The sequence below is a fragment of the Argopecten irradians genome, chromosome 5 (genome assembly GCF_041381155.1).
Source record: "Argopecten irradians isolate NY chromosome 5, Ai_NY, whole genome shotgun sequence".
Classification (NCBI taxonomy): domain Eukaryota; kingdom Metazoa; phylum Mollusca; class Bivalvia; order Pectinida; family Pectinidae; genus Argopecten; species Argopecten irradians.
Window position 1 is genome coordinate 16183598 of NC_091138.1, and position 12080 is coordinate 16195677.

The 12080-nt window shown below is 35.6% G+C and overlaps 1 protein-coding gene across 7 annotated transcripts in view; it reads left to right on the forward strand.

Moving 5' to 3' along the window:
- LOC138323005 (myosin-I heavy chain-like) overlaps positions 1-7856 on the forward strand; it is a 40455-nt gene extending 32599 nt beyond the window's left edge. For all 7 annotated transcript variants that reach the window (XM_069267307.1, XM_069267306.1, XM_069267305.1 and 4 more), the window contains 14 exons: positions 806-951; positions 1185-1358; positions 1647-1750; positions 2290-2489; positions 2754-2820; positions 3057-3162; positions 3345-3444; positions 3594-3697; positions 3969-4063; positions 4219-4389; positions 4687-4771; positions 5026-5125; positions 5359-5495; positions 5722-7856. In XM_069267307.1, the coding sequence (XP_069123408.1) occupies positions 806-951; positions 1185-1358; positions 1647-1750; positions 2290-2489; positions 2754-2820; positions 3057-3162; positions 3345-3444; positions 3594-3697; positions 3969-4063; positions 4219-4389; positions 4687-4771; positions 5026-5125; positions 5359-5495; positions 5722-5757 (1625 nt within the window). In that variant the 3' untranslated portion in view covers positions 5758-7856. The remainder of the gene's footprint in view (positions 1-805; positions 952-1184; positions 1359-1646; positions 1751-2289; positions 2490-2753; positions 2821-3056; positions 3163-3344; positions 3445-3593; positions 3698-3968; positions 4064-4218; positions 4390-4686; positions 4772-5025; positions 5126-5358; positions 5496-5721) is intronic.
- Positions 7857-12080: the final 4224 nt, after the last annotated feature.

Genomic DNA, 12080 nt, shown 5'->3' on the forward strand with positions numbered 1-12080 from the left:
CAGATGCCCTAGGTATATCTGGGGCCAGAGACATATGTGTAAATATTTGTTCCAGATGCCCTAGGTATATCTGGGGCCAAAGACATATGTGTAAATATTTGTTCCAGATGCCCTAGGTATATCTGGGGCCAGAGACATAGCCCTGTGCCAAAGACAGTAATGTGTAAATATTTGTTCCAGATGCCCTAGGTATATCTGGGGCCAGAGACATATGTGTAAATATTTGTTCCAGATGCCCTAGGTATATCTGGGGCCAGAGACATATGTGTAAATATTTGTTCCAGATGCCCTAGGTATATCTGGGGCCAGAGACATATGTGTAAATATTTGTTCCAGATGCCCTAGGTATATCTGGGGGCCAGAGACATAAATGTGTAAATATTTGTTCCAGTTGCCCTAGGTATATCTGGGGCCAGAGGCATATGTGTAAATATTTGTTCCAGATGCCCTAGGCATATCTGGGGCCAGAGACATATGTGTAAATATTTGTTCCAAATGCCCTAGGTATACCTGGGGCCAGAGACATATATGTAAATATTTGTTCCAGATGCCCTAGGTATATCTGGGGCCAGAGACATATGTGTAAATATTTGTTCCAGATGCCCTAGGTATATCTGGGGCCAGAGACATATGTGTAAATATTTGTTCCAGATGCCCTAGGTATATCTTGGGCCAGAGACATATGTGTAAATATTTGTTCCAGATGCCCTAGGTATATCTGGGGCCAGAGACATATGTGTAAATATTTGTTCCAGATGCCCTAGGTATATCTGGGGCCAGAGACATGTGTAAATATTTGTTCCAGATGCCCTAGGTATATCTGGGGCCAGAGACATGCCTTTGAGTCGGAACCCTTCCCTTACCAGCAGCGTGTGTAGTAACTACAGCAAGAAGACCCGTTTTGATGGCTTCATCAGTATAGTAGACATGTTTGGATTTGAGACAGCTGAGGTAAGAAAAAATAATAAACTGTATTAAATTGATTATATTTTAAAACTTTAAGTACAACATTGATTGAGATACATTAATCTGTTTGAAAAAGTAGTGTATGTATAGGCAATATTCTGCTACCCAATTCCCATTAAATAGTCATATTTAATGAAATATGTGGAAAAAAGATACATTTATCTACAATGTATAATATATAACTTTCCATGTATCAGCCCATATTATCTGACTTTCAGTGTAATCGTTTGGAGCAGCTGTGTATAAATCTATGTGCAGAAACCATGCAGCATTTCTACAATACCCATGTGTTCAAGAGCACCATGCAGTCTCTCCGAGAGGAAGGTGTGCAAGCTGACATAGACGTCACCTACTTTGACAATGAACCAATCCTAGAGCTTCTTTCATCCAAGGTAGGTCAAAGCTCCTTTTGAAGTTTGATTATTATAATCAATGATAAACCTGTTTTTATCCCCAATAAATCCAAGAGCTCAATATCAAAAGAAGGTCCAATCTTAAAATTTGCTAAGCTCCCAGCCTAAAATGTAAAAGTTTTTATTTGATTTTGTGTTACTTTTTTTGCAATTGATCAAAGCATTGATGTAATCTTTGAAAAACAATTTCAGTCTGATAACCTTTTTTATTACACACTCAATCTTATGACTATAACAATACTAATAGTATGCTGTGATATTTTGTAGAGGAGTGGTCTATTCAGTATCCTGGAGACGGAGTGTGCACAGCCTCGTACTTCCCCGGATACCTTTGTCAGCAAGGCCAAGGTCCACCACAGGATTAACAACTAGTCAGTGTTTACTCTACAGCTTCCATGTCTGTTACTCTAAATCACTATACCTTTTGCAAGATACACATTTTCGCATAATTTCCAAGAAGGCTCAACTGCAAATTCAAATATTATGCAAATAATTAAATACAAATGAACTTTTGTCAGTAATAGCCTTTATCACATATTTATGGATTCACAAATATGTTGAAAATAATGAGGATCCAAGATATTGTACATGTGTATATGAGGATAAAGGGGGTTTACAGTATTTGGGACATATTGACATATAGCCGGTATTTGTTTCGTTATTTATGTAAAACCATTTTAAAATAACTAGATTTGAATTTGAACTTATTTCTTTCAATGATACATTTTCAGTAAACTTCTTAACCCTGATTTATTGAAAGTAATTATTTTTCCTTTAGGTAATAATAAAGTTCCAAAGTCATTTAAAAGAATTAATTGATTTTTGGTTAATGCAGTGATGTTAATTTTATCATTTATAGCTTCTGTGAACTGCTTTTAAGGCATCTTTTTATTTCAACATCTATTTACAGTTTCTTTGAACCCCTCCCCAAGGCATTAGGTGTATTTGGTATCCGCCATTTTGCTGGCCGTGTTGTGTATGATGCCTCCAACTTCCTTACAAGTAACCGAGACCAGCTTCCAGATGACATCGTCTGTATACTCTCCAAACAGAACTGCAACTTTGGTTTTGTGTCACACCTGTTTGCTCGGGAAACAAAAAGCTCCAGTAGTATGTATTCTATATACCAGTATGTAAAGTGTCCTTGTCATGGTAATTTGTACATAAGGACTTCATAAATGCCTAGCTTTTGTCTTATTCTCAATTAAACCATCTGATTGCAACTAAATACTTATCAACTTTCCAATATGCTCTGATCTCATGTGAGTCATTCAATCTGAAAAACGTGTCTGAATTCATCATCTTAATTTGTCAGCCAGATTTTATGGTACAGGAATTCCAGATTTTATGAGAGTTATGTCCCTTCTGTTACAGGTAGTGGGCCTGGACCAAAAGGCATGAAACACAGAATACTGCCGTCATCTTCATCAGGACGCACTGGGTAGGTTCAATATACAACGAAAAGCTTTTGTTTTTGACACTCTTGATACCTTGTGAACATAATTAAGATGGATTATATAATACAACCACCATGTTTGCTGTAAAAAAGTTAATATATTTACGGCACTATGTTTACTGTATTCATAATTGTATGGAAGGTAAAAAAGTAAGATAACTGCTAATTATGCCATGATTTATGCTTTAAATAACATGAGTAATGCCTATATCATTGTACAGATCAGAAGAAGTTCGAGGAACTCTGTCCAGTGACTTCCAGAGCAAGCTTGACAGCCTGATCAGAACGCTTGTTCACACCAAACCACAGTTCATCCACTGTCTCAAGGTACAAACTGCAATGAAACCCCACAAAATACTGATGATTTTACATTGAATAGAAAATGATATTGAAATATTACATATTATCTTTTACATGATTTTTGTTAACTTTAGAAATGAGGTAAAGATAAGAATATATATGCAAATCAGAATTTAAAACACATGATCACATGTGATTGATTTCCTCAGAGCAATGACAGATGTGAGATGGACATGTTTGATAAGGATGTCATTCTGCGGCAGTTGCGATCTCTTCAAGTTCTGGACACTGTCCAGCTGATGGCCGGAGGTGAGTTATCTGTACAATAAAGAATTTTACCTTCTACATGTAGTTTATGGACTGTGGAATCATAAGTAGTTATTGTAGAACTGTTTAATTCAACTGAATTTAGAGTCTTGATATATTATTCTTTTAATATATTTGTCTTTATGTTGTAGGTATCCCACACAGGATGAGGTATAAAACTTTCAACAATCGCTACGCCATATTCCTTAGTCACTGGAACCCCTACCAGACCAGTTCACAGCAGGAGCACTGCAAGGTAAGATAACAAAGTAGGAATATTTCTCATTTAGTAGACTCTTAAAATTCTTGAATTACATATTTGTAGTACAGTATAACCTGTCAATACTGGTACTTGTTTATTTTGGATCTCTATCTATTGTAGTTTCATTTTATGTCAATTCCATTATAATTACAGTAATTAAAATCTATGTAATTGGAAACCTGTCTATACTGGCCAAATATGCTGGGACTGTTAATATACAGTTTAGAGAAGTTCTACTCTATATGTATGTAAATATACTTTGTAGGCAATACTGAATAGTTTCCTGAAGGCTATGGATGACAGTAAGCTCCCATATGTCAGTACGCAGTGGACACTGGGAAAGAAACATATCTTCTTCAGGTAAGCTCAGAACCAGATCTAAAACATACAAAGTTCAAATAACAAAATGGTAAAACATAATATACACAATTGTCACTAGACTTTATAGTAAATTTAATTCTACTGAATTCACTTTTGTCAGTATGACTGAGATATGACAACATTGGATGTTTCAGTGAAGGGACTAGACAACAGTTGGAGGCGATGAGAGGTGAGAAGTTTGACAAGGCTGCCACTCTCATACAGGCTATGTGGAAGGGCTACTCACACCGTAAACTGTGGCCAGATAGGCGGAAAAGTCTACAGGCACAGCAGGACAACCCGAAGGTTACATACCCAGTACAGAGGTAAGACATTCAGTACAAATCTATTTATCCTTCAAGTATCTACAGAAATACCCACCTGTTAAGGTGGATCAGATTAATTCAGAAATTGATTTCCACTTACATATATATCAATAACAAAAATCTGTAGATAAATCAGTGTAGACTCCTCTTCTGTGCAGTTACTTTGTATTTTTATTTCTTAACTCAAAAATGTCTGTTTCATATCCAGTGCACAAATACTTTTCTACAAAAAATTATTGTTTTGATTATATTATATACATATATATGTGCATTCATTGTTTTACTTACATTCCTCAGAAAAAGAAGTAAAACAAAAGAGAGTGGACCAAAGAAAGATCCACGGTTACTACAGCAAGCCTCCAACTACTACAAAATCAGTCTGGTCAGTACTGAGTTATCTCCCTTGTAACATGGATTGAATGTATTGATGAAGAAGACCTTTCTCTATCTGTTGTCTAAAGTTCATCTTTATTCAAGTAATGAATGAAATTAAAGTAAAAGTTAAGTGATCATAGAATGTTATTGAACAGTACATATGTAATTTTCAATATGACCTGGTAAGCGTGTCTGAAACTATAGTAACTACTTGTAGTAAGTATATATCATATTGATTAGGTACATATGTTTGGTTCTCAGGATGCTGCACCAGCTATCCCTGCTACAAGGTCCTACAATGTGTCCGGCAATGTACGTCTCAGCTACCCACAGTTCAGGATCATGAAGGATGATTTTCCAAGTAGGTTCTAGTATATAATGGTTTGTTTATAAAACAACCCTTTTACATGTTAGTCTGTATACATTTTGATACTAATAGCATACCAACGTCTTATATGTATACTTGATAAAGCCTCCTTTGTAATGTATAGCATTCAATGTATATGCGATTTATTTTCCTTTGATTAAGATGATTGTTTTCACTGGAGACAATGAATTCCTATATAAATTGCAATCCTGTGTTTATCATTGTAGAAATGGCCAGTGATAGTAACGTGTTATGTCGTGGTGAAGAAGTCAAGGTCATAGGGCCAGCAGCAATGAGAGGTCATCTGAAAGTTCAGCGCAGAAATGTGTGTCTAGACGTGCCGTACCACTTGTTAGATCTAAAGGTATGTGTAAATTGTTTTAAAATGATGGTCTGAATAAAACAAAGAAACAAATATGTCTGAATGATACTAAGATGTCTGAATAAGTCAAAAATATTTGTGCTTCTCTGATATATAACACTGTGAACATTAAAACAGGTTTTTATGTTGTGGCCAGATTTACCACATCTAGATTTTAGTCTAATCCTTTTTGAACACTGTTAAGTGTTGATTTCTGTTTTGTGTTTAGACTGTACCTGCTTTAGATGATGGTATGGACATATAAGGGACCACATTTACTGATGGAAAGTTTTAAGGAGAACAGAAATCAAAGTGACCATCAAAGTTACCATCACCATGGAGACGTCCTTGATATATTTTAGTGCTGTCAAGGTGCACGGAAGTGTAACTAAAAAGTGCTGGATACACCTAGAAAACCCTACATAGTGTGTTTTAATCCTGTGCTAACCTGAACTTATTGGATATCGAGGAGGATGTACATGGTGTCTTCAATGGTTGTGTCGATTTCTGCTCTTGATAAAAGTTTTAATGATGGAGAGTAATCAAAATGGACTCCTACCTAACATGTCTTTCAAAGTTAAACCAAGAACATTGTTCGTCCTCTTGCCTATGGACAACTTTGGTTTACACCTGACGTTTTACTGCCAAAGAGTTTGTACTACAAATTCTAAATTATCAATGCCATATGTTTTATTTTGTCTATATCACCAACCTGATATTGATTCAAAGATTGTGTTCAGTGTGCTAAGTGTGTTGTTAATGTGTATGTATGTGTAGTCCACAAAGAGAGCATATTATATAGGTTTTATATACAGTTCGGTATCCAATTTTGGAGTTTTGCGATACCAAAACGATGTGGGTAGAATATGATTAGTCCCATCTTCTGGTGATTTTGACATCATATTTTGATGTTATTTTGTGACGTCAATCACCAGAAAGTGAGACAATCGACAGTTAATTGTACTTTACCCACGTCATGTATGTAAATGTATCTCAAAACTTTTATATTGAGATAAAATTAGATTGAATTTTCTGTACAAAATTATAATATTATTGTTTTCTAATTGATCAAATTAGAATATGACACGAATTGGAAATCATGTGAAGCTGTCTCATTTTCTTGACATTATAAGCATTAGATCCTTTGACTCTGATTTCATTTATTTAAAAAAAGAGGATTCAAAACCGATCTGTTATAGATAACTTGAAACTTGACCTGTGACACGAGTATGATGGTCAGAGGGCCAAAGTATTTATCTTACTTCTATAAAGTGTATTAGTGCTAAGTGGTAATACTGTACAATAAGTGTATACTTAGGAGCTGTGTGGAATTTCACATGTTTAAGTCTGATTGTTCTCTGTTATAGAATTCAGTGGGTTTGGGTTTTATTAGTGCATGTAAGGATGTGCCAGGATTGTTGGTGGAGGAAAGCTGGAGTACCCAGAGAAAAACCACCAACCAGCGGTCAGTACCTGGCAACTGCCCCGCTAGTATTTGAACTCAAAACCCATTGATGGAGGGCTTGTGGTAATATGTCGAGACGTCTTAACCACTCAACCTCTGCGGCCCCTTAAATTCAGAGGAGAGTTCAGATATACCATGTTAATAATAATGATAGTCTTTGTTTAGTTTTGATAACATATTAAACAAAGACTCATCTCACATATGGTTAAGTTATGCAAAAATCTGAGTATGTATCATTGTACATTACTCAGTCAACATTAGATACTTGTACAGAGCTTACATTGGGTTGTAAATATGTGGTATTTATTTGATAATGTAATTTATTGTTATTTTGATTGAATTTTGATACATATACCTAGGGTCACACCTGTATTTAACATTCCATTATCATCCATTCATTGATTCCATTCCACAAAATGTTGTACATACTGTATGAAGAGCTATGAACCGATATCCATTATTGTTTTATACTGTTTGATCATGAATTACTCCTCGGGTTGTGATTTTGTTATCGTACCCTCTACATGTCAATTGTAGAGACAAGGAGATATGAAGTGATATCCACTGCTGTTTTATACTGTTAGATCATGAATTACCCCATGGGTTGTGATTTCATTATCACATCCTCTAACATGTCTATTGTACAGATGAGGAGATATGAAGTGATATCCACTGCTGTTTTATACTGTTAGATCATGAATTACCCCACGGGTTGTGATTTCGTTATCACATCCTCTACATGTCTATTGTACAGATGAGGAGATATGAAGTGATATCCACTGCTGTTTTATACTGTTAGATCATGAATTACCCCTCGGGTTGTGATTTCGTTGTCATACCCTCTACATGTCTGTTGTACAGATGAGGAGATATGAAGTGATATCCACTGCTGTTTTATACTGTTAGATCATGAATTACCCCATGGGTTGTGATTTCGTTATCACATCCTCTACATGTCTATTGTACAGATGAGGAGATATGAAGTGATATCCACTGCTGTTTTATACTGTTAGATCATGAATTACCCCATGGGTTGTGATTTCGTTATCACATCCTCTACATGTCTATTGTACAGATGAGGAGATATGAAGTGATATCCACTGCTGTTTTATACTGTTAGATCATGAATTACCCCACGGGTTGTGATTTCGTTATCACATCCTCTACATGTCTATTGTAGAGACAAGGAGATATGAAGTGATATCCACTGCTGTTTTATACTGTTAGATCATGAATTACCCCTCGGGTTGTGATTTCGTTGTCATACCCTCTACATGTCAATTGTAGAGACAAGGAGATATGAAGTGATATCCACTGCTGTTTTATACTGTTAGATCATGAATTACCCCACGGGTTGTGATTTCGTTATCACACCCTCTACATGTCTATTGTAGAGACAAGGAGATATGAAGTGATATCCACTGCTGTTTTATACTGTTAGATCATGAATTACCCCACGGGTTGTGATTTCGTTATCACACCCTCTACATGTCTATTGTAGAGACAAGGAGATATGAAGTGATATCCACTGCTGTTTTATACTGTTAGATCATGAATTACCCCTCGGGTTGTGATTTCGTTGTCATACCCTCTACATGTCTGTTGTACAGATGAGGAGATATGAAGTGATATCCACTGCTGTTTTATACTGTTAGATCATGAATTACCCCACGGGTTGTGATTTCGTTATCACATCCTCTACATGTCTATTGTGACAGATGGGAGATATGAAGTGATATCCACTGCTGTTTTATACTGTTAGATCATGAATTACCCCATGGGTTGTGATTTCGTTATCATACCTCTACATGTCTATTGTAGAGACAAGGAGATATGAAGTGATATCCACTGCTGTTTTATACTGTTAGATCATGAATTACCCCATGGGTTGTGATTTCGTTATCACACCCTCTACATGTCTATTGTAGAGACAAGGAGATATGAAGTGATATCCACTGCTGTTTTATACTGTTAGATCATGAATTACCCCTCGGGTTGTGATTTCGTTGTCATACCCTCTACATGTCTGTTGTACAGATGAGGAGATATGAAGTGATATCCACTGCTGTTTTATACTGTTAGATCATGAATTACCCCTCGGGTTGTGATTTCGTTATCACACCCTCTACATGTCTGTTGTACAGATGAGGAGATATGAAGTGATATCCACTGCTGTTTTATACTGTTAGATCATGAATTACCCCACGGGTTGTGATTTCGTTGTCGTACCCTCTACATGTCTTTGTAGAGACAAGGAGATATGAAGTGATATCCACTGCTGTTTTATACTGTTAGATCATGAATTACCCCATGGGTTGTGATTTCGTTATCATACCCTCTACATGTCTATTGTAGAGACAAGGAGATATGAAGTGATATCCACTGCTGTTTTATACTGTTAGATCATGAATTACCCCTTGGGTTGTGATTTCGTTGTCATACCCTCTACATAGCTACTGTAGAGACAAGGAGATATGAAAGTGATATCCACTGCTGCAATATTTATATAGACCAGGTTTTTATACAAGTTTATGTTATCAAAAAAAATACAGATGAACTTTTCACTAGTTAAAGTGATAATGATGAAACTTTTAACTTTTTATTTAAATTACAAGTATCTTCTAGTTCATGAAGAGTTTTAGATGATTATTTTTTCAACAGAATAACAGTTGGAATCAAGGTATTGGTAATACTTTATCACAGATGTTTTTCATGAAGAAAATAAAAGGTTTAGTAAATTTAATTTGACTTGTTTGTTCATTTTAGTCAATGAATATTGGTCTGATGATGTGTATAGAGCAAAATAAGTATTAAATCATTAAATTAGGAAGTCGATTCAATCACAAAGTCTGGGAATACTGGTAATGACATCAACACTAACATGTGACCAAGATCTGCAGAAAATATACAGGTATTCCTCTATAAACAAGACTTGGCATCCACCAAAGAATGATCTATGTCTGACATATGACAGAGGGATCTTTTTTCAGCTTTTGAAACTTTAACTATCAAAATCCAGGATGGCAGCTAGTCGGCCATCTTGTTGACAGATCGCAATTAGTTCTTAATGCAGAATGCGCAACTAAGTTCCTAGGGGAAGCTGCATATGGAATTTGAGAAAGATCCCAACAGTACTTTCTGAGAAATAGCGGTAACAAACTTTAATTATCAAAATGCAAGATCGATGGCGGCTGGTCGGCCATCCTGTTAACTGATCTGTCCTAAAATGCAACATGCACAACAAGGGTCCTAGGATAACCTACATATGGAATTTGAGAAAGATCCCTTCAGTACCTCCTGAAAAATAGCAGTAACAAATAACTATCAAAATCCAAGATAGCTGCTTGGCGGCCATCTTGTTGACCATTCAGTCCCCAAAATGCAATATGCACTAGGGCCCTAGGGGAACCTACATATGGAATGTGAAAAAAGATCCCTTTCGTACTTTCAGAGATAAAGCGGATCGATGGACCACAGACCACGGATGAAAGGCGATTTGAATAGCCCACCATCTGATGATGGTGGGCTAAAAATCGACCATGACCCTTGAGCCCTATAACTAATACTATAACATACCTGAATCTCAGACAGAGGACCCTAAATAATGTAATGTTATCTGCTACCCTACAGATTTAAAGGGTAAAAATAAACAGCAGATCAGAGGAAGTTGATAGATATATAGTGCCGTCTAGGAGAATACATTATGGCGTTTTCTCGACTGGGACAGCTTTAATTATGTTTAACTTGGTAACAATAAAAACACTTGACCTGTAAACACTTACAGTACTATAAATCATAATATACTGGGGTATGTGTTTGTAATATCAGTTTAAAGTGGTAAAGGCTATGTGAAAATCAGTCAAGGACATACACTCAAAACAACATTATGTGATGTACGTATCCAGTCATTTTTATTGTTTCTACTTTTTTTTTTTTAAATACCCGACGCTAGTTGATAAGTTTTTTTTGTACCAGTCATGCCATTGTTGCATAACTCATAAACTCAGATTTTGCTGTCTTTTTATGAAAGAAATACCTAGTACTGGGAATATTTAAGTTAAATTGGGGGGGGGGGGGAGACAACAAAGGATGCATTCAGCATATTTACTCAAACCTTAGATCCTTGTGTATACAGGTTAATTTAGTCTTTGCAGTGTTTATATATCACTCAAAACATAGATGTGACCTGAAGAATTTTGAAAATTATGCAATGTAATGCCTAAGTTTTCACAGGTATTTTTTCATGAAATTAGATCCTTGCTTTTAATAGTTAATGTTGCTTCAAGGTTTAAATATCAAAGGTGAAGTTTATTGAGATGACCTCATAATTTATGACATATAATTGGATCAAATAAAATAAAATAACTGGAAATACCAGTATTACAGGTAAGAGTTCAGTTTCCTAAACCTTTATGTTAACCTTACCTCACAAATATTTAATATGCAAATCTTATATCTAAAGTTTGTCCTAAACTTGTCAAGGACAACTTATCATGCGGAGGCCAAGTGAGTTTTAGCTCTAATCAAGAGAGATCCACAGCAGAATCTGATCTTTGCAGCGTAATTGTAAAATCAGGGTTATTTGAATCAGTACTTAATCATAAGTATGTTAGCGGCATCTGGTGTCATATTTGTCACATCAGAAACTGTCAGAATTCAGTCACCTCGTGATGTAACTTAAGTAAAACAGGAATTACCCTCGGTATGTGTAATTATTTACCGCACCCATCCCAATTTGTATATAAAGTTAGTCCATTTGACAAAGGAACGAACAGGACAAATAACTCTCCATTGTAATGTATGTAATCATAGTAAGTTAGTTCATGATTTTTAACCTCCCCCAAAATACTAGAATCAGGTAGAATATTTTCTTCAATGAATAGTCACTTAAGCAATTTTCAATTTAATTGGTTTAAAGTCTGGCAAATAAAAATAGACAAAGGAATGATTTTCAATGTTTAATACAAAATAGCAAAGTTACATCAATGTCACAAGACTTGTATGTAAAACAATCAATGCAAAGAAAACAAAACACCTTTTTTTCTTGGAACAAGAAAATCTACATCAAAATGAAAACAGGATAATTGTGTATGACACAAAGAACGATGCTGAATGAACCTCTT